This window comes from Motacilla alba, chromosome Z (genome assembly GCF_015832195.1).
Source record: "Motacilla alba alba isolate MOTALB_02 chromosome Z, Motacilla_alba_V1.0_pri, whole genome shotgun sequence".
NCBI lineage: Eukaryota > Metazoa > Chordata > Aves > Passeriformes > Motacillidae > Motacilla > Motacilla alba.
The window spans coordinates 22,594,029-22,618,053 of NC_052046.1; the positions used below are offsets into that span (position 1 = coordinate 22,594,029).

A 24,025-nucleotide genomic window follows, 5' to 3' on the forward strand; every position below is an offset into this window, starting at 1 on the left:
GTGAAGAGTTACTTAAAAAGATACTTCTGAAATAAACATAACCTCAAAATTTGGCCTTTGACTTCCCCTTAAAAAAATAGTATACATTTCCTGATTTGTTTTCTCAAAGAAATGCAAAGCTCAGTAAAGAAATGTTTCAAATCTCAAACAGGAACACTTGGCAGACTTGTTACTTTGAGAGATGAGAAATAACAAGTGACAGAATGCTACACTTAAAGAGGCCCCACTGAATTAAAACTACATAAATTAGCCAGAGAGCAAAGCAGTATCATTTCCCCCTCATTCCAATAACAAAATGATAGTCCAAATCACAAGGCTGTCTATTTAAACAAGCTGTATTAGTATTCTCAAAGTATAAGAATTCACAGAACTCAGCATCACAAAGTTTTGAACCCAACAGTGAGCAAATTAGGTAAATGTTTTCACACTTACATTTACAATAGTAAATATAATTTGTATTTACTTTAGCTTTTGTTATTTATTCCAGCTTGATTTTACATAATTGCACTTAAGTAAAGGTCTTAAGCTCTTCCTCACACCTAGGACAGTTGTGTTTTTTCTTGTACAGCGATTTTAGCTTATGGAAAACATACCTTTGGGTACATCTCCTTTAACTAATCATTCTTTCTTACAGAATTTCAGCAAGACTTACTACACCTTTGAAACAAACACTCACTCCTCAGTCAAATTTACTGGAAATGGAAGCTAATTACCAGAAGGTGAAATTCACTGCAGGCAAGTTCAGAAGCTACCAGGAAAAGTGATGTAACAGCTGACCACAAAGCAAAAACCCTGAGCAAAATCAGCAGCTTTAATTCTTAAGATGACTCACAGCATTTAATATTACTTTTGAAAGTGTATCTTCATAATCAAAAATTCTGATCACTTTTGTGAACCTTTTACTCTCATTCAGTCACCACAAAAGCAGTGTCTGCCTGCCATTTTCATAAGTCAGCTAGTGGCCTGGTGTCCTTCACAAAAAGCCAACTCCTGTGATTTGGAAGGAAGTATAGATGCGTTAGGGAGAGAAAGATGAGAACATGTCTGAAAAATAGTAAGGACAGAAAACAGAAAGAGGTGAAGAGGAGGAGAAGCATGTGGTAAAAGAAAATAAGAACAGTGGTCAAAGAAGTTAAAACAGAAACATAAAGAAAGGAAGAAAAGTAGTTCTATCACTGTACCTGAATGTTACATATGCATCCAGATCAAACTTTTCCTGAAGCAGTCTCAAAATCAAGGATTTTTTTTTGTTTTGGCCGACTTGTGTATTTGGTTTTGTTTCACTTTTAAATAAATAGTAAAACTGCAATTCTTACTTGGTTTCAAATTTGGATTCCCCTTTTCCAAAGTCTTCTAAGAGTTATCTTTTCAAAATTCTTAATGAAATCCAGTAATTTAAAACCTATTTTACCGCAATGCTACAATTTTTCAGTCACATTTTTACCAGAAAAACCCCACAAAACACAAAAAATTAGCATAAGGTTCTTTATATCATTCAAGTGGGCAACTCCATAATATAAAGCTCTGCAGTACTTAAGAGACAATGGCTTTGACAACTTTGGCTTTGTCAAGTATTATTTGTAAGACTGATAAATGGCCTACGGTCCACACAATAACTTCCTCTGCCTTATTATAAGAACTGATTTTTAAAAAAGTTTTTTTTAAATTTCTGAAAGAATATTCCAATACATACTGCCTTTGACAAGTAGCCTTTCCATAAAATAAATTATGCAGCTGACTTCCTGGACAAAAATATCAATGTTAAAAATGTATAAGGATGAAATAGAATCACTTTCACTAATCTAATTGAAGCCTGAATGAAAGTGACTTAGATTTCAATGCATCTTTGTCAGTGATCTTTATCAAATATTGATACTATATCAGCTCCCAAGACCCAGTCCAAAATTTGAATATTCTTTAAGATAAGCCTATCAGGTACAGCGTAAGAGATCAGCTGGTCTACTCTCTGCAACAAGACTATGAAAAAAATCATGGAGCATTCATCTGGAACAACAAGTTGATACAACATAATTCCAGTAATTGCTTTAGTACAAGAAAAGGAGTAACCCAGCTTATTAAGATTCAAGAATAAATGTGTGATTTCCTTACTCTTATCAGCATACCAGACATGGTACTCAGAGATGTTCAGAATCATCTATGTGCACATGACGATAAACAAAACAAAACACTCAGAATGTCAACCTAGCATAAAGAACTTTTTTACTTGCTTGGTTCCCATGTCTCCTAACACAACTATATACTCCCCCTTGCCAGCATAATATGACACAGAAATCCATGGTGCAAAGCTCAGGGACACACAACATCTTTTGAAAGAGCTATCAGTCTGAATGCTCCTCTAATTAATGTATAATGAGGAATGCAAGCTATTAATGACAGGCTAAGCTCAGCAGCAGAAAACTCAAACATACCAGCTGAACAGTATGGTGCATTTTGTACTCCTCCTCGCTCTGGTGACGCTGCTGGATCTTCTCATTATGCTTTGCAATACAGATCTCCTGCAGGGACACGAAACACAACCCATAAAGCATGAAATTTAAATACAGATTTACATAATGTCATATTTAGCAAATAGCAGGTAGAAAAATAGAAACTACAGAGCCTATTTCATACAGGCTCATTTAACTTAAAATGAACTGGAACTAAAAAAAAAAGCCAGACAACCCCAAATCTATTATTTTTAACTACCAAAAGAGTAGATCCAAGTTGACAGCTGCTTGGAAAGTCTGTTCTACAGGACCAATATAACAGTAGCAAAAATCACCAATCTGTCAACACTTCATAAAGCCCTTGTTTAACCCCACGTATTTGCACCCATGGAAAATAACTAACTCTTGAATGTACCACATATTTCTGTTTATGCAAATAGACAGCTTCCCATTTACAGATGTCAGTTCATCTTTTCCATGTACTATCTGCAAGCACAGACAGGAATAAAGTTGTTACAATTCATCGTGGTCATTAATTACACTGAGTTCACATCTCTCATATCTGGTTTAAAACAAAAATTTGTTACACTGTCTGCAAATAAGAACAGGTTAAAAACAAACAAGCAAAAAACTAGGCCACATTACAACAGCTGACAACAGCTAACAAGAGGATAACAGGCAAACTTCAAGTAGACAGACAACTTCACTGGACGATACTGAGGGCCAGGAAATTGGACAGTATGAGCAATGGAATTAGACTTGGTAAAAGCACCACACAGAACTAGAACAAAATCAGATATACAGTCATAAACAAATCCCACAGTTGCACAAGAAGGTGCAATGTTAGCAGTTTGGAGTGTGACTCCAGATACAGCATGGAGCTGATGGGGTTCTCAAGTATCATTCAGGATGACTTTCTGGAGATTCAGAAAAGAGCTTTGCCATTGAAAGTATTGCTTGAGGGAGCTGATGGAGTAAAGCACAAAGATAAGGAGGAAAGGGATTAAAGAAACCTCACTATTTTGGATGCTTAAAAATGCAGAAAAAGTTGTTCTTCTGCAAGTTGTCTATGGACATGCTTTGATCACATAAAAAAAGTAACCAGTGTTCCTGTAAAGGACAGTAAAACCATCAATGTTGCTGCTGTATACAGGTAACTGACAAAAGCAAAGATTTCTGTGCAAATACTGCCCCACCTTCATCAGAAGTACATCACAGAATGGCTTAGGTGGGAAGACATCTTGAAGCTCATCTAGTGCCAAATTCTCTATCACAGACAGGGAACTTCCACTAAACCAGGCTACTCAGGGCCCCATCCAATCTGGCCTTGAACATTTCCAGGGATGGGACATACACAACTTCTCCAGGCAACCTGTGTCAGCAGCTCACTACCCCCACAGTAAAGAAATTTTTAACAGCTATTCAAATCTCTCCTTGTTAAAAACTGTTCCCTCTTGTCCATGTAAAATACCCGTCCACGTCAAAAGGCACTCTCTCTCTTTTTTCTAAGCTCCCTTTATGTTCTGAAAGACTGTACTGAGGTCTCCCCAGAGCCTTCTCCAGGCTGAACAACCCCAGCCTGCCATTATAGGAGAGGTGCTCCAGCCCTCTGATTATCTTCATGGACCTACTCTGGACTTGCTCTAACAGGTCCACACATATATACAGCCAAACACTGCTGGGTTTTGTATTTCTTTCTGAAAGCTTTTTCCCCCGGTGAAAAGAGTTAATTCTGTAACAGTCAATCAATTTAATTTGTAGCTGAAAAAGTACAAAATACTTCATCTCTGTGTTCCAAAGACTCAGCAAGCCACATAATACTAATAGAAAATCTGAACAACTGTCTGTAATACTCCTAAGTACTTTACACTTTATTCTCTATTTAGGTTTTAAATATTATAAAATAATGAGAAAATGTAAATTAAGCACGGTTTGTGTTTTCTGACATGTCTCAGATACTCAGGGGGCACAATTTTATGTAATGTTTTCTTTCACTTTAGCATCAGTATTTAAATATCTCAGATTAAATGCAATAATGAAAGATATTTTAAGTATGTAAAGAGGACAAACCTGACCAAAATGTATTTGGTGCTGAATTTGTTTTAATAAACAACCTACTTCAATGTAATTAGATCTCTTTAACATGAAATAATAAAAACTACTAGGAGGGGCTGAAAACATGTTGCAGGACAGGAGTAGAAATCTGAATCATCTTAACTATTACAGAAATGGTCTAAGAAAAAAAGGAAAGGTTGCAATTTCAGAGGGACAAATGCAGGGTTCTACCTGTAGACAAGGTTAAGTAACTTCACATAAAGGATGAAATAAAAACACTCAGACAGCAGCTGTAAGAAAACCAACTGGATGATTACGGCAGATCACAAGTTCAATATACACCAATGAACTCTGGCAAAAAACACCAAAACAACAAAACCAAACATAATTGGATGTATGAGCAGAAATACACAGCCTATTGCACATGCAAGGCAGTCCTTACTTCTAAGCACTGGGAAGCAGGCACATTACCATAGAATCATCAAGTTCGGAAAAGACCTTTAAGATCATTCAGTCCAACTGTCCACCCAGCACTGCCATTGTTACCACTAAACCATCACCCAGCACCAAATCCAGACACTTCTCAAACACCTTCAGGGATGATTTTACTACCTCCCTGTGAAATTATGTCCAGTGAGAGCCACACCTCAAGAAACATGTCGATCAACTGTATGGAACTGGGAAAGCAACAAGAAGTAATGCCCATTCCTTCTTTAATCAACTGACTGATTTAACAGTATCAAGTTGTACTTCTATTAAAGAGACACAAAGGGAGAGCTGAAGAACCATTTCAACCTTTGTCACTGTGTGAACTACAATCTTTAAGACTAGTAACATGCAATACATGTAAAAGAGATCTGCATTAGTATTGTATCTAACTAATTCCAGTGAGTCTTGCTTTCAACTTAAAAAACATCCCATTTAAAAGGCTAGCTTTTCATGTACAGAAACCATATTTTACTATAGGCATTCAGCCTAGTTATGTTCTTATGCTGTAAGAACTTCTTGTTGTTGTAATAGGTAATAAGAGAATACCAATAATCCTATGCCAGCTGTCACTGCATCTATGTAACAGCTATTTTGGTACAGGCTGTGCTTTAGAATGTGGGCTTGCAAAATTCTAAAGGTGTCCTACTAAATGAACACAAAAGCAAGGGAGGAAGTTTCCTAGATGAAAGCACACATTATGAACATATTCCAAACAGCTTCACCAACCAGTTGCTTCTCCCAGTCTGCTTGTGATAAGGAATACTCTTTGTGAGTGCAAAATAATTTGATTTCATCACAACTCTGTTTTTTCAGAGTTTTTAAGATAACCTTCTACACCACTTTTTTCACCTTGACTCCTTGCTATAAATCTAGCTCCCTAATAATTCAGCTGCTTGTTCCATATGATAATCTAATTAATACTAATGTGTAGCCAGCAGGGGGTAGACTGGCATAACAACAGCAATTTCCAGTATGAAAAATCTACAGCTAGCTCTCTAGAAGTAAGGAAAAAAAGTTAAACTGCTATTAATTTTGTTTTTAATAACTCACCATCATCAACACAAAGGAACATCAGGAAATGATTGTTTAGGAAATGCAAAGAGATTTGTATTAAAAAAAGGAGAATGAAGAGCTTATACTCATGGTAGTACAGTGGAAAAATATCAAACTCCATAAAACCATGAATTTTTAAAATGCCAGTTCAGTTATTCTACAGTCAAGACTGATTTATGTTTGTAATAAACCTTTAACAAAAGTTTCTAAATAAAAGCTTGGTATGATTATTTGACAACATCACTAAAAGACTGATGCATCATTGGCAAAATTAGGGAAGGAATTTCTGAAAAACAGAATAGAGACTATAGTCACTGAAGTTTATATTTAAATTACAAATTGTCTTACTCTACAAAGAGTAATTTATTTCCTTTCACTGTGTTATCTCCTCAATAGAAAAGACTCTCAAACACCTGGATGATGAAATTACCTTCTGATGACTGAGAAAAATTCCCTTTTGTTTCCTTAATCCTGATTATCTGCTGCTAGAAAGGAGACATTCTCCTAAGGGCATTTTCAGCTGCCAAAATCTTGAGAATGAGAAAGGACTGTAATTTCTAAACATATCACAAGACTGTCCTATACACAATTTAATGCATAGCTTGCTTTTTGTTTTCACCTACAGAACTGACAAGCTGGAAAAAAAAAAAAAAACCAAACCCCCCCCCAAAAAAACAAACAAACAAAAAAGAAGGAAAAATCCCACCAACCCACCATCAAAATCTCACCAACCGAATCCAAAACAGAACACCAGTTTAAAAGTCTGTTTTAAGATACTTTGCTGAAATACGCCAAGTCAGGAACACAATCTGAAAAGCATTAAGCATTAAGTACTCTCTCATCTCAGTTCAACAATAAATGTTTCTTAATCGAGACAGACATAGGGATATACCACACAGTATGTACTTTCCATATTCACCCTCACTTTTCTTCCCATAGCATTCAGTCATCACTGCCCTCATTCTCACCATCTACAGTCAGCTTTTGCATCCCATCTGTATCTCAGTTCTGCATACTTGACTTAACCTCCAAACACTTCAGAGCAAGAATACTTTTTCCCCCACAAATACAAGTACTCACACCAGGCATCCTAAATAGCACTCATGAATGTTTTACAGTATCACTAGAAAGGCCATTGAAAATGCAAAGATTGCTTAAAGAAATGAGACAAATCTACGAACTTTGATTTTCACGTAATTGCCAGAAAGCTTAGTAGGACTCTGTGTTATCCAGCAGTAAGAAGTGAAGCTGAAAATGGCCATATCCTTTTCTGCCCAACAAGTGCCACACAATGGCACACAACATATTCTGCCCTTTCTTTTTGCTCAAATAAAGATAATTTATTTTCTCCTGTAAGTTTAAACACACATTGTTCTACACTGTGATTTTTCTTAAAAGCTAAGTATCTCCCTGCGGCACTCAACTGCAGAGAATGCTATGCAGGGCAATGACCTAAGTAAGAGAACTGGAACTAGTTCTGAGAGTGATGTGATGTCCAAGTTCCACACGGAGACATTATCTCAGGTCCTGCAAGCAGTACAGCCACAGCTATCCCAGCACAATGTTGAGAAGATGTAACTGTACCACTCCTGCATGCAGATGCAGAAAAGCAACACTAGCACACACAGCTCTGCATTTTGTCACAGTGCACAACCAGGCATGCTGATACTCCTGACACAACCAAAACCAACTCCTTCCGCTTAAACAAGGTATTCTATCATAGCATAACACTGAAACAAATGAGCCACTGAAGGTGACTAGTTCATTATACAGATATATGGGCTTGCTAAAAAATCTCTAGTCCTGCTTCAGGGTTTCTTCTTGACCTGTGAACTCCAATAAGTTAAGCAAAGAACAGCAAACAGGCTGTCACTTTTAAACAGGTTTGTCTACTTTGTAAGGGGCCAGCAGTGTCTTCTCATATCCAGGAGAAAATATCTTAGTATACTTTAGCCTGTGTAAATTAGCGTAAAGCGACAGGTAAGTTCTCATAAAATACTAACGACGTTCCTGATACCTTTTCTCTTTACAAACTCACGTAAAGCAAACACAATGACAAAGCAAGCTACTTCACATAATCGGCTTAGAGGAGACTTCTCTTCTAATACTTCATTTGCAGCCTTCCCAATATTGGACTAACTAGAAACCAGGCAGTGTTTGACAAAATACAAAAGATAAAATACATAAAATGTATCAACAGCTTTTCATTTGCTCTGTTATGCTTCAGATTTAGGTACAGAAATAGATATATAATTATGAAGTGGAGGCAAAACCTGAAGGGTTTACAGTCAATCTTCTAAAACTCTTTATATGAAAGGGTCATTTTCACATAAAGGATATGACTGAACACACAACCAAACCAATCCTTCATCCTAATCCAGAATGAGGCCTGCCAACTGACATTTCTGCACAGTTTTACAGTACATAGTATGGGGTGGAACTGACTTTCTAACAAGTATTACAATGGTCTCCCAAAACTTTGACCTAAATAGCATACCCATAATCATAGAATTACAAATTAAGAATATAGACTGTACTTCATATAGATCTGCCAAACACACAGTATCAACAACACATGACATAAGTTTAAAAGGATGGTAAGAGAATGAAAATAGAACTCACTAGTGAGAAACACTTGAAAGTTCTCTTCAGCAAACATATACAAAACTACTCTCCATAAAAACATTCATTCTAGCATGGACTTCCTGCATGAAAGTATTCTGATTAGTTAATAGAAATAAGTTTATTTGTTGACTTCAAAGTAATTGAAGTTTCCTCAACAGCCAGAAGAAAGGTAAACAGAATGTTAAATGTATCAATATAATAATACATGCTATTTTATTTAGTAATCTGCAAAACAACTTTTAGCAAACAATGAATGTAATCCACAAAAATTCTGGGAAATTTGCATCTGAAAGGAAACCTTTTGAAGTTTTATTAAATTTGCTAATTATGTCCAAAAAAGGGGCAATGAAACAGTACCTTCTTATTTCTGAGGTAGGCTTTCTTGGCTGAAATACGTCCACGCCTTGCTTCCAGCTGGCGGATTTTTTGTTGTAACTTTTGCAGCTCCTCTTTTTGCAAGTGCACAGATGTTGCCATATCCTCTTTTTCAAGCATGGCTTCCATACTTTCGTAAGTGTCATAATACACCACTTCATCTCTCTTCTCTGTTTTAAAGATGTCAGCAACAAATAAATCAAATCAATGGTTTGTATTTGATTAACATTTTATTTTCCTCAACAACAAACCTCCCAGTGACTTGCAAGATATGACACAGAAGAATGCCACAGCCCTTTCAGAGGACTACTACCAAAAACCAATAGGTCAGCGGAAAACCATTACACAGCACAAGGCACTGTACAGTTTTAAGGTCTTTATGAGGAACAGAAATTAATACCAATGAAGCTCAGCCTGCTATTCAGGCAAGCTCAGAGTATTAAAACACAAATGCAATTCTAATTGTACAGCTGTAATGTGTAGCCTAATTTGAACACAATGCCCATGCATGTCTTTGGGTCTCACAAGGGACCCAAGGTGTGTAGCAATTTTCTCTGGTGTTCACCATGAAGTTCAGGATAGACAAGACTATCGAAGTCCTTGGTATGAGATTCTTCTGTTAGAACTAAGTTGTAATTTCATGCAAGGGATTCAGCCAACAGGACACCAAAAATCATCTCACAGGTTTTTGATGTCACAGTCACTGCTCCTGGAAGGGAGGGAGGGCAACTTCAAGGCAATCCTTCAAAGCATTACAGGCCTGAAAAGGAGGTAATTACTAATAGTTTTATCAACACTCATGATTTTTAGCTTCCTGATTGAAGCATTTGGAATAGCACTGAGATTATCTTTAAATGCTGCCTCTCATCTCTTGCCAAGAAGGAAAGTGTGGTGATTATAAATCCTTGAAGGATGTTGGATGAAGAAGCAGAGACCTCTTGTTCTTTATTCCACTGGCATACAAAGTAGGATATATTTGTCATGCAGCAAGAAGGAAATGCATTACTGCTGTCTGAAACAGGCAGATGCAGCTGGCATGTCTGTCAAGTGTCTATTCCACAGCAACACCAAACATTCTTATTTCAACATTTTCAACTACTTTCAGAAAGACTGTAATTTCTCCAACTTCAGCTACTTGATTATGTGGGCACAGGCACAGGATTTTCCTCAGTACACAGTCCATTTTAAAAGCTGTTGTCATTTCATGTTATTTGTGTGTACAGTCTCTGCTGCAACCAGAATTCCAACTGCCATGCTGATTTCAGCTCAGCAGAAGTCATGGCAGGACCAGACAATAAAGCACAGCAAGATATTCACCTTAAAATAAAAGCTAATAAAACATACCAAACAAGTTCCTTTACTTCAGTGCTCAATTTAAAAAAATAAAAACCCTGTAAAGCTTCATCAACATGTAACTGTCAAGTCACTGGAAGTCCCTTTGAGATACCACTGAGTAAGAAGAAGACTCACGGCTGACAATTGTGTTTCACCATGCAGTTATGAAACGGGAGAAAATTCACACCTGAATTTTGCTTTAGAAGGCATTCATGCTAAGTTAAAACCAGAAATACACAAGTTCACCCATCACAAAACCAGAATTTTGATAAGAATGTGCTCATACTTCATATGAATAAGATAAAATCCTTGTAAATTCTACCTGATGAAGTAATGTTGTTTGAATTCCATTGCAGGTATTTACTTAATGACTAGTGTTGCTCATAATATAACAATTTATTATCACTTGATCCTTTTTAGATCCTTTGCTGAATTTGCAATTCAAACCATGCTCTCAAAGCATTAGTTGAGAACTCTCTGAACTATCTCCGCAGAACCACTACAGTCAGATACTAGAGAGAAGCAACTCAGCTTACACACATGAATTTCAAATCATACAGATGTGCAAAATCAAAGTCTCTTACTTTCCTATCAGTACACTTCAAAAAGAAAGTGTAACAGACCATGATTTTCTTCTGACATCATAGGAAGCAACAAATATTAAAAGACCACTAAATGTTTTAGATGCTTGAATTCAGATTTGGTGTTGAATAGTCTCAAACATATGTAGTCACTTGCACATCATACTATTTTTTACATTAATTGTTCTATCGACCTAAGGAAAGTCTGAGAAGGTAATTTCATGTGTTGAACAATTCCCGGACATTTAGGAACTGTATTTTTAATTTTCTGTCCTATGGGATAGTTTTGGATTTATTATTAAACAGTATCTTACAAATTTAAAATAGCAAAGGAAGCCAGAATGGTGAACTGTTTTGTTGTCATGAGGGAAGGAACAGGGTGATGGTTCAGCTGACTGAGGGTTTTATTTTGGATTAAGTTCTGGGTTGTGGGTTTTTTTGAGATTTCTGGAGAAAGCATCAATGACAAATTCTATTGTCCTGTGACATTTTTACAGCTTAGTCTCTAACGGCCCAGATGTTCTACTATCACTACACCAAAGACAAAGGATTTTGATGCACATTTCTTCTCAATCTCCTGTTCAGGGGATTTCTTTCAGTTCGTAAGTGAGCAGACATCTTCAGTACCAAAACTATATGTCTGATTTCCCAGTCCAAAATCGATCTATCTATCTATCTATCTATCTCAAAACCACTAACTAATTCTCTTAACCAGTCAAAGCAGCCACATTTCTGTAACTCATTTACAAAGTTTCCAACCCTCATGTTCGGAGCATACTGTTTTAACTGTTTCCATCAGAAGCCATAAAGGTGGAGATTCATGTTACAGTGAGACAAATCTCATTTGCTATCTGTGATACCTATGTTTTCTCCTTTTCCAGTGGCAATTCAAATCCAGCTTCAAACTTCTCTAAGGAGAATTTTCTATCCGTAGCAGAATTTTTTATTCAAGCCCTACACTCTAAAAACAGTAAAACAAAGCTTGCTTAAATACAAACATTAAAGATAGAAAGATCTAAAGGACAGAACTGGATTGAAAAATGCTGTCTGATTTACATGTAGTACATGAGATGTAGTAGGACAGTCGATTCTGGAAGCACAAGGTTTTCATTGCTGCTCTAAATCTGAGATAACAATATAAGCTTCAAGTGTAGCAAAAGGAATCCCATTTGCAGATAGAGCTTTTGAAAACCAATCACTTTCAAAAAATGAGTAATTATCAATGTGTACTGCATATTTTTAGACAAGTCCAGTAATTAAGACATCTCCTCCTCCCTGATATTAGTTCTTCAAAACATATATATTTTGTGTATCTTATATGCAAATTTCCAAATACAGGCAATGAGAACCATACCACAACTTCTTTATGTGTATGTATATGCCTTATAAAGAGATGTAAATTTAAATTTAACCGTACTTCTGCAGCTCTTCACGTGGCAAAGAATCCGTTCTCATTTTATTCCCACAGGCTTCCCTAGACTCTTAGGAAGAAAATTATCTTTCACAGATTTGTATTAATTGAGATAAATAAAGCACCTGACATCAATCTTCTAATGCTTTCCAGCTGTGCTGTCAGTAGCAGCTCTTCACATTTCAAGATCTCGAACTGCACTTCATATAACTGAAGCTGTAGATCATAGTAATCAGCTTCTAAGTGATCCAATTGGGCTAATGCTTCTGTACCACCCTTCAGGCTCTGCATCTAAATCAAAAGGGAAAACGACAAACAAACATGAACCATACAACTCCAGGATAATTATGAGAACAAAACCACAGATTTTATGATTACAGCTAGATACTGTCTGGTACAGTAAATGCAACATGTTAAAACTGAACACATCAAGTCCCTAAGATACGTTCTGATCAGACACACATTTTGAGATGCCTTTAATAACTGACTTTTTTTGACACGTGGCAATGAAACAAATTCATGAATTACACTTTGCAACTGTCAAGTGTCAAGTGCATAGTGTGAAACATCCCGCACACTCTTTTACTCTACCACTTGATTCTCTGAAGGTACATAATTAAATTAGAATTCTCATATCTTCAATCCCAAGTCTAGAAGTAAGCATCCAGAAAGCCACAGTTAAAACCTGTAAAAGCAGAACTGAGGAAAAAATGTGAAAAGATGTGCAAACAGAGATAAATACACTAATAAATACACTAAATAAATACACTAATAAAACAGGGATAAATACACTAAATACAGGGATAAATGCACTAATCATGTTGTAATGACAATTGAATTGTTCAATTCTTTCCGGAGTCCTTAATAAATACACAGATTAAAATACTTACATATATTTCAGTACTGATTTGTATTATACATTTGAAGAGAAAAGTAACACACAACCAGACTGAACCTCAACCATTCTCTTTCATTCAGTCAAACAAGATTTATCTGCTCAATAGAGTCAGCCATTCAGATCATATTTAAGAAATACCAGCATGTAAGGGAATCTTATGTGCTGGAGGGAATTCATGCACCTCTACAACCTACATGCAGAAGAGTTAGGGCCACATCCAAATTCTTTACCTGCTCAAATTATGTATATCTGATAGTTTCTCTCAGATACTGGATGAAAGTAATGGTAAATTTTAATGGAGATTTGTGATCTGTCTACCTCATTATTCAGAAGAAATATCCAGTTTCATATTATACATAGTCATTAAAAAGGGATATCTACCAAGCAAAAATACCCAACCAATTTAGCAATACATTTAAAAAAATATTTGCTAGTATGTTCTGTACTTTTATGTGTCAAGTTGTAAAATTTGAGTCTGTAACGAACAGCTACAAATGGGTTCCTTGAGTATTTAAACATGACAAGAGTAAACTAGAAAGGTATCTGTACTGAATTAAACCAACGATCCATTTTAGTCAATACCCTGTTTTGGGAAAATGTTGCAAAAATCCAGGATGATGAAACAAAACAGGCAGTGCAGTGATATCTTCCCAAAAGGATTCACCAGCCTCTAGCACAGCCTGTAGCACAAATTAACCCACACTGCTGCCTCTTATACAAAACAGACTTACTGGACTTAATTAATACATTTGTCCTATCCCTCTTTTTTTTTTTTTTAACATATAAGCTTTTAGCACCTGCACCATTATCTATTAACAGGGATTTCCCAGCTCAATTAAATGCAAATAGTTCTGTGTACTATACTTATTTCCATATAAGACTGCTAGACAGAAGATCAGCTAATCAATTCTTGCAACTTCTGTTTTAAGTTTCTTCTGCTACATACTGTACTTCTGTATGCATTTTTTGTATATCAACCATTAGTCTGCAAACTCCAGTAAGTCCTTAAGTGAACAGAGAAACCTTACAATCATTAATGTATCATGCATATGCTAGAGTCCAGTGCTACACAAAAATGTCTTGTTACGCCATTTTATTACTTTGCATCCATATTAAGTTACTAATTTGACCAAAACAGTAAATGACATACTGATTGCATAACTGGAGTGAACTACAGGCTACTTTTCAAGACAAAAGGACTGATTCTCTTGAACTCTCCAGTTTTTCCTATAAGATGGATAATGTTTATTGTTCAGGCAGGATATTAGCATTTTCCAAGGGATTTGGCACTTTCCACGGATTTCCTCACTGTAAAAAGGCAGCAAAATTTGGTGGGTTTGGAGGTAAGGAAAGTCAGTGTGGGAAATGTTTGTTTGCTTTTTAAATTAAGGTAGTGTCAAATCTGACCACACCTAAGAACTTCCCCTTTTCCATGAACTGTGAAAATTACTCAAACCTTCACAATTTTTTCTTAAAAACAGATGTTCCAAAATTTAAATACACAAGGTATATAAAAACTGAATGAAGACATAAAGACACACACAGACCATCTTCAAAAGTATCAGCTCACCAAGCAGCTGAGTACTTCATTCAATTGCAGTGGCATCTGCCTGATAAAGGACCTTAGCATCTGACAATTGTACTTTTGCCCTACAAAGGGCATACACTACAGATGCTGTTAGTTACCTGTTCCGTTTTAGGGGTACCCCGCCATTTTACTTAGCTTTCAGGAGCAAAAGAAATGGGAAATTAGAACTGCTGTATTGCTCATGGGCAGATATCCTAGCTATATAATAGCTCCCCAGGAAAAAGTAAAATGAAGACCTTGAATTTCAACAATTTACATTAAAACTTCATTTAAGATACTAATAAATGTGTGATAATTCAAAACAGTATAATCACTTTTGAACATATTTCAGTATATTCCGTTAAAAATTTCTCTTCTTAATTGAGAGCAACTCCTATGAGTTTCTACCTAATCTGTACCACTAATTTGCTGCATCCTTGGTAGTTCTCAGGCTGATCAACATAGTAAAAGAAACACAAAGAAATTTAACATGAGAACAGTATGGGAAACATTCTGCAGTTGTGCTGGTTTTGGCTGGACTAGAGCTGATTTTCTTCTCAGAGTCTGGTATGGGGCTGTGTTTTGGGTTTGTGCTGAACACAGGGTTAAAAATACAGAGATGTTTTTGTTATTGCTGAGCAGGGCTTGCACAGAGGCAAGGCCTTATATGCTTTTTGTATGGTCACTCTAGCAGGAAAGACAGAAGTGCATCAGAGGTTGGGAAGAAACACAACCAGAACAGGTGACCTCAAGTGACCAAAGGGATATTCCAGACCATGTGACATCATGCCCAGTATTTAAAGTGGGGGGAAGAAAGAGGAATGGAGAGACGTTTGGAGTTAGTGGAGTTTTGTATTCCCAAGTCACAGCTACCTGTGATGGGGGCCTGAACTCCTGGAGATGGCTGAACACCTGTCTGCCCATAGGGAAGACATGAATTAAGCCCTTGTTTTGCATTGCTCACATGTTTGGCTTTGGCTTTCCCTATTAAACTGCCTTTATCTCAACCCGTGAGTTTTCTAGCTTTTAACCCTTCTGATTCCACTTGTGAGGGAGCAAGTGAGCAGCCACATGTCTCTTGGTTGCTGGCTAGGGTAAAAACACCACAGTGGTGGAACAAAAAACTTAAAACTAGGAAGACTCAAGTTCAATTTCCTGTAATGCCACAACTTTCTGCACTAATGAAAGCAAATAATTTAATCTGTACAGTCTTTGTTGTTGCATTCATACCAATCAGAGAGTGGCTGCATTCACTGAATCATAGAACAGCTTGGGTTGGAAGGGACTTGAAATCTCATCAAGTTCCAAGCCCTCCACCACACGCAGGGACACTTTTTACTAGATCAGGTTGCTCAGAGCTCCATTCAACATGGCCTTGAACACTTCTCAGGATGTTGATCCATGACATCTCTGGGCAACTTGTTGCAGTGTTGCTACCTCAAAGTTCAAAGAATTTCTTCCAAATATGTAATTTAAACCCATCCACTTTCATTTTAAAGCTATTTCCCCTTCTCCTACCACAATATGCCCTTGCAAAAAATTTCTTCTCCAAGACTAAATGTTCAAAAATCCCTAGACAACCTGTTGAACACAAACGCTTTCTTCAAGTGAAGTCATATCATATCTTTGTTCTGAATTGTCATTTTTCTCAGCTAAAATCCAGATGTATTAATTTCTTGAGCATTTTAGTCTCTTCAAACAAATACTCTGTTTTTATCTTCTAGAATGTAGTAGCTAAATGGTTTGCCAGGAGGTATTTCAGTTCTACAAACATTATCTTTACAAGACCGCTACCATTCTTTGCAAATATGGGATTCCCAGTCATGTTTCCCACATTCAAGTCTCTCTACTTAAGCCTTTTACATTCTCAGAACACACGATGTGTATCAGAGCAGAAGCTGGTTGTTGCTATCTTCCTATCACTGTACAGAGGCCCAGAGCTCTCTATACCTAGTCATACACCATCCCAAAGCACCAAGGCCATTAGATGTTCCTTATTTCACTGCCCCCAAAAGCTCCAGACTCACAGTTCACTTTCATCCTGATGTATACTACAAGGAATCCTTCCTTTTCCTGTGCAGCCCCTAATACTTTAGCATATCAGACCAAACACTCACTCATTGACCAGACTGAGATCTCATTCAACAATAATTCACAGGTCTCCACAGGGAAAAAAATAGGATGTGCCACAAAAAGAAGATGCACAGTTACTCTAGGTGAAAATATTCAATATATTTCCAATTCATAGTGCTGGATTGTCTCATCAACTCTTGACTAAAGATGACAGCAGCCTGATAAACTCAGGTCTTCAGACAACTCTTGGATTTCCAAATCGAAAGAGCACTGAAATGCAGTAAACCTATTTTTATGCTCTGGGTCTTGCATATACTCTCTCTTCCCTGCAGATCAAGCTGTCTTCTACAGAGGCTCCTAAAATAGACACATAGTCTATCAGCCTTACAAACCTACCAGCCTTTGCAGTGCTAAAGCTGTGAGCTCTGGATAACCTTTTCATAACAGCACCATCAGTTTAGCCAAATTTTGCTGAAACATTTGAAAAGTTGTCCTAAAACAATCATCTAATTGCTAGAACACACATTAACATTAGTATGACAAAGTTCTTTGCATCAAATGTCCATATGATAGCAAAGTTTAAAAGAGAATTTGAAACATTGTTACTTTTGAGATGCCATAAAATCCAATAAATGTGGATTTTTTTACCTGCTAAGGCATTTAAGCACAGTTTCATGCATGAACTCTTTTCTCAGGAAAACCATAACTAGCACAGCCCCCCACTGGAAGACTGCCTTAGTAATTAAGGTAAGCAGACAAAGAGTGCAACGCAATCGTCCAGCTACCCATATATTTACTAATTGTCAGACACCTTCCATCTGGAATGTCAGAACTATTCTGAAAAGGTGGTCATGCCTCAGAGCTAAGCTGCAGAGATTATATAGCAGCCAATTTCTGTCCTATCCTTTCTCTTCATTTTACTCATCCCAGTGGATGGCTGTAAACAGTAACAGCAAAAACCATCTTTCTGGTTGACTAACCAGGAAAGGTGAACAGAAATCATACATAAGCGGGACAAAACTCACCACAACTACATTGCAACATCATTTGTCTAACACCGCTTTTCTGTGTGCTTTAATTTTCTACTTACTGGCATGAAAACTTACCTCCTCTTTCAGCGCATGTTTCTTCTGCTCCAAACAGATTTCTTTAGCACGCATCAACTGCAAAGTCTCCTTAGAAACCGCATACTGAAGCTTTTCCATACGTTCCACTGCTGCTGCCCATGCTGCCTTACCAAATTTTTTCTGGTCTGCTCGCATTCGATCATACACAGCTACAGAAAGGAAAAGAGGCAGGCATCTTACTAGTCTACTCTTCAAACCACTAGTGATCCTGCTGCAAAGAAAATGCACACATTGGTACTTAATAAAAATCTCATTAATACAATATTTGGTCTTGAACTGGATCCCAAAATTTCCCCACTTCTGTAAACACAAATTATCAGCTACTAAAGTCTCCAGCTTACCTTAATAACATTTATACTACAGTCATAAATTAAAGTTAATCTGAAGAGTGAAAAAAACCACTATTTAAAACAAAGATTTCAGCTTAACTTCAAGTGCAATTCTGTAAGAACACTGCAAGAAATTACACACATCTTTTAAATCAAACACAACATCTTTTAACTCAACATGCAGAAGGCCCTTGCCTGATTCAGATTTACTATTCCTGGGCCCCAGATAACATCTAGGGAGACACATACAAGATTTTCACCATTGTTAATACACAGGTCATGTGATACTGTACGTAGCTTTGCAAAGCAAAAGCCACAAAAGTAATGGAAGCAAAGGGGTGGCATTAAGTCACCACATGCTATTGCAGGCTGCTCTTAGGTAATAAGAAGCACCTTTATGTTCTCCTGTCTTTTTCCTCTGCCATCTGTTCATATTTGGGTATGTAAGACTACCCTGTGATCAGCAGGAGGCCAAGAAAAACCCCAAACACAAAAACCAAGTAAATAACCTGTATTTTAAAGATCTACGCTGTAATCAGCCTTCAGGCATGTCACTTTCCACTGGTTTTCCCCCAAATCCTGACTGCTGTGCATAAAAAAATCATGTGAACAAAACCAACAAGTAAATATCTATAAATACGCATCAACTAGTAGTGCATCTTACTGGCTGCCTTTGTCATACTAGAAAAGGAGCAAAGCTGATTAATACATTTAGAATTTCCTCCAATTAGATTTATTCCAATATGCTTTAACCTATTAAGTCATCCAGTCAGAATAAGGTGAAATTTCACATTAGTCACAGAACAGAGTAAATTTGCAGTGCCTGCATTTCTTGAGTCAGATGTAGCAGTCATGCACAGAGATGACAAGAGACCTACCAGTCTAAAAAAGATTTCTCCTGTGGATCTTGCACAATCACTATCACCAAGGCAAAGAAAGAAACAGGGACCTGCAGTTAGGCAGGGGAGGACACCAGGACAAACTTTGTCAGTGAACTAGAAAAAGGTCTGTTTGCCCTATTAAACTGGTTATTTAAGTTGAAATGGTACAAGGATGAGAGCACGGGTGTATATACCAAGTCATCTGACCTTGCTTTACTGCACCACTTTTTACTAAAACCATCACATTCTTCAAACATAGAAAAGCCAAGGTTATATCCAGGAAGGCTTCTGAACAACAGAGCAGCTTTCACTGAGTAGTTAAACTGAGCTGTTGATTAATCTTTAGTTATGAAAAAAATTACTGAAAGGCAAGGAAGACTAGAAAAGGAAATCAGCTAAAAGACAATTAACATTTACTATAGGAGTCTGCCATATCCAGTGTGGAAAACAAAAACCACCAAGACTCTATGCTCCTAAATCCTTTCCAAATACAGAGTACCACTAATACAATTACATTGAGAACACGGCTGTAAAACTTCTACCTAAATTTCTATTCTGTTCATTGCTGATGATGTTCTGAAAAGGTTTACAAGTGAAAGATTCAAACTGATACAGAAGAAAAAACAAATAGGAATGGCAACTCCATTTTCCTCATGAAGAACTGATGAAAAAATAACTCACGGTACAACACAGAACATAGTAAACATTAAATAATTTAATTTTTATGTGATGGTTAGGATAACAGGAAATAACTACCTTTTTGTGTTTTAGCTGTTATTTCAAAATATTTAACTGTAAGATCTTGAATAGATAGCACAGCCATGTGAGCTTTTTTCTGCCAATCAGCATCTTCTTTTCGCAGACTCTCAATTCTTCTGGGGCCCAAGTAGTCATTCTCTATTGAGATCTGAAAATAAATCAGCCCATAATTAAAAATACAATTAATTGCAGCTATTCTTGCCAACAGCAAACATTCTCAAGGCTAAGAAAGAAAATGCAAAAAATGGAGATAAAACTACCATCACAGTTTCTACTGAACAGGAAAAAACTCTTGGGAAGCACTCCTTCCTCTTGAAAAAGTACATCCATCTTTCATAATTATTGTTCTTATTGGACGCAAAAAACCCACATATATAAGTTTGATTTGTCAGCATATTTTTATTATAGATCTTATTACCTGCAGGTTACATGCATGCCTCATGCTTCATCCAGGCTTTCTTCCAGCCTGGACTATTTCATTCCGAAGTAAATAAATGCTCTTCGATCAGAATGAAGCTGGCAACCAGGGTTGTCCTGGGGTAGCGCTAAGTGATCATCAACATTTTAGAAGTTCTTTGTTATTGACGACTTTAAAAGCATATTTTCCTAGTGCCTGGGAGCTCAAACATTCTTTCATTGCCAAGATCAAGGCAATTTTATTCTGAGGTCCCAGCTACCCGAAGCAAATAAACACTTGGGAGTTTGTTTTACAATTTATAAATACATAGCTTTCTCTCCCAAACATGACAATTTTTACACACCTGTCACACTACAACAACAGACTACGTATCTTGCATAATAATTAAAAATTTAAGCCTGCTTATGCAATACCAAAGTAATAATGATTAATATTTTTCATATTTATCACTCAAGAAGACATCTTAATAGTACAGGCAAAACTGAACAAAACCAAAAGTTCTCATAACTTTGTACGTCCCTGAATACTTCAACCTGAACTTCTAATGCCTCAAGTATTAATCTTGTCAAAAAGCTTCAATTTGGTGTAAACAGCCATTCCACTCTATAGTTCAATTGCAGATGAAAGGTTTTTAAGTGACTGTTCAGGACCTACTTCTGCATACCCACTTGTCCTTGTCTCTCAGATGGATGATTTTCACAAGTAAAAACAAAGAGATGCCTTCTGAATACTTGTTCATTCCTTCAAAAACACTTAATGGACATTAGTAAGGTATTTGAATCTACTTCTTATAGATTTCCAAAACTCCGAGAAAGGCAACGGATGAAGCATCATGTGGACAAGTAGTAAGTGAATAACACTTACTAGATACATTGTAACATGTCATGCTATGGAGAACATATGTACCATGTCTCCCACAGGCAATACTTAAGAGCGGACAGACAGGTTTCCAAAAAAATACTGAACTGTAGACACATATATATACACACACATCAGTGAATTACACACTGGTGAAATTAATGCTTTCCATTTACACAGAACTTTGAAACAACAAATTCATTTGTGAAGCAGGATAGAAAGCAACACAGTTAAAAGTCATCCTTTTCTGCTCCTTGGTAGAGATGAGGTAACTTGACAGTGAATAGACAATGGATCACTGATAATGTGAGTAAGGTTCTTATTAGACATGAGTTCTAGGAGATTAAGCCTCAAAGTAACATTTTTCCATAAAGTTTTTTCTGCCAAATATTATTCACACACAGTTCAAGCTAAAGAGTTTTATGATTGCATAATATAATTGTATCTTCGTTCCCCAGGGCAAATATTTACAAGTAACATAAAGGGAAGCATCTTTTCATTATCCACAATCCCAAGTATGTCATCCATATATCATAATTAGCACTGAAGATACTTATAAAGCAACATAGAGAAAATCCATGAAGTCGTAGCTTTAATCAACTGCATGAACAAGAACAGATCAACAACTTGCCTTTAGGTTGCAGGAACAGTGGCATGCTTAACAGAAGTGTAAAAGGAGCCCCAGAAAGCTAAAATGGATAGAAACTTTTCCCTAATGTTGTTTGATCTGCCTTCATGCTTGCCCACACCTACACATCTAGCCAGACAGTCAAACTCTTAGAACATGGTTCTTAAATATCTTGCAGTACAATCAAAAAAACCAAAGGTACAGCTAATGTTCTTGTTTGGACTTCGCATTCTGCAGCTTGGATAAGGGACACACACACAGAGTATTAACTTTCTGGCTCTGAAGATAGGAAATAATGGAGGATGGATGTGCTGGTTTGGCTGGATTAATATTCTTCGTATTAGCTGGTGTGGGCTCTGTTTTGGAATTGTACTGCAAATAGTCTTAGTAATACAGGCATATTTTAGCTACTGCTAAACAGTGCTGACACAGAAGCCAAGGCCTTTTCTGCTTCTCATCCCACTCCACTAGAGAGGAGACTGCGGGTTCACAAGAAGTTGGAAAGGGACACAAGTGGGAAAGCTGACCCTAGCTGACCAACAGAGACATTCTATGCCACAGAGCACTGTGCTCAGCAATAAAGCTGAGGGAAGCAGGTAATGTTCAGAGGGATGGGTGTTTGTCTTTCTAAGTCACTGTTACCCTGCACTATTGCAGATACCTGAACACCTGCCTGCCCGAGGAAACAGTGAATGAATTCCCTGTTTTGCTTTGCTTCACGTGGTTAGCTTTTGCTTTGCATATTAAACTGTCTTTATCTCAACTCATGAGTTTTCTCAGTTTTACTCTTCCGATTCTCTTCCCACCACCACTGAGCTAGAGTGAGCAAGAAGTTGTGTGGGGTTTAGCTGATGGTCACGGTTCAACTATGACAAAGAATGAGGTTCTCACGATAACAAAGGCAGCATCCAGTGTAAAGGTGAAGACAGAATCTAGGTACAAGTGGGGAACTGTCTTTGACAGGTGAAATATCCCACATGCTTTCTTAATAAAGTTGAATGGTTAGAAGCTAAGGATGAACCTTAAACTGAAAAGACTGTTCCCTTCACTTTTGAAGCTGTTGGACCAGACTAGCCCAGCCACAACCTCTCCACAGCTATGCCAGCCTGAGAGAACTAAGGTTCAAGGTGACAAATTCCAAATGAGAAAGTTCAAGAATAAGCTTCCAGGCTGGAGTAACAATCCCCAGTCACAAAGATCTTGGTTACTCTTTGGATACATGAAAGACCGGATCTAATTTTGGGAAAAGCAGACTTGTCAAAAGGTGACTCCAGAACAGTAGTCTATTAATAGAGTCTGCACTGCCTCCTTGAAGACAGCTTCCACCTGTGTTTCTATTAGGTCAATGACTTTCTGAGTGGCAGCAAACTTTAGGAGCTCCTTTGGTGCCTCAGATCTAGCTGGCTACTGCTCCCTATTTCTCACTTCAGGCTTGAGATGTTCCTGCCCAAGCTTGCTCTGCTGGGTTTGCTTGACGTATACATGCCCCATGGCCTTTTGAGAGTCACTCCATTGACCTGAAGGCGATGTAATGCTCCCTGTGGGAAAACCAATCTCTTGCCATCCAGCCACTTCATTCCACCTGATTCAATTTTGCCATCAAAAAGTAAAAATGAAAAATAGTTATTAAAAAGAAACAATCAAGAAAACTGCAGTAGGAAAGAAAATAGTGATTGCAACCTTTCCAAAGGTAATTACGGTCATCCTTTATAATCAAAACCAAGTAACTATGACAAACTAGAAGACAGAGGGCAGACAAAAAGATACCTCTAGCCATGCACCTGGCATACTTTGGGAAAACATATTAAAAAAAGACAGCCATATTATGAGTGCCCATACTGACAGCACCAACAATTTAGAAGAATTACCAGTTCTCAAGTGCAACCTAGCTAGAGAATTACTGTAATCTACTGGTCATTAATTAAAGTTATGCTTATCATCCTTTCCAGGCAGGACACAGAATCTCCAGAGAAAAACAGAAATGAAGAACTGAGACATGGGGGTGAAATATATATGGTCCCCCTTGTCAAACAGCCGCCTGGGCATTATATCTCAGAGTCCAACAAAATGTCACTAGAGAAAATCGATACAAATATATATTAAATCATAATATTCC

The 24,025-nt window shown here is 37.2% G+C and overlaps 1 protein-coding gene across 3 annotated transcripts in view; it reads right to left on the bottom strand.

The window, feature by feature from the left end:
* The window catches only part of JMY (junction mediating and regulatory protein, p53 cofactor), a 64,034-nt gene that overhangs the window by 11,381 nt on the left and 28,628 nt on the right, over positions 1–24,025 (bottom strand). For all 3 annotated transcript variants that reach the window (XM_038125008.1, XM_038125009.1, XM_038125007.1), the window contains exons 3-7: positions 20,003–20,153; positions 18,016–18,185; positions 12,497–12,662; positions 9,027–9,214; positions 2,430–2,516 (exon numbers count right to left, since the gene is read on the bottom strand). In XM_038125008.1, coding sequence (XP_037980936.1) covers positions 2,430–2,516; positions 9,027–9,214; positions 12,497–12,662; positions 18,016–18,185; positions 20,003–20,153 — 762 coding nt within the window. The remainder of the gene's footprint in view (positions 1–2,429; positions 2,517–9,026; positions 9,215–12,496; positions 12,663–18,015; positions 18,186–20,002; positions 20,154–24,025) is intronic.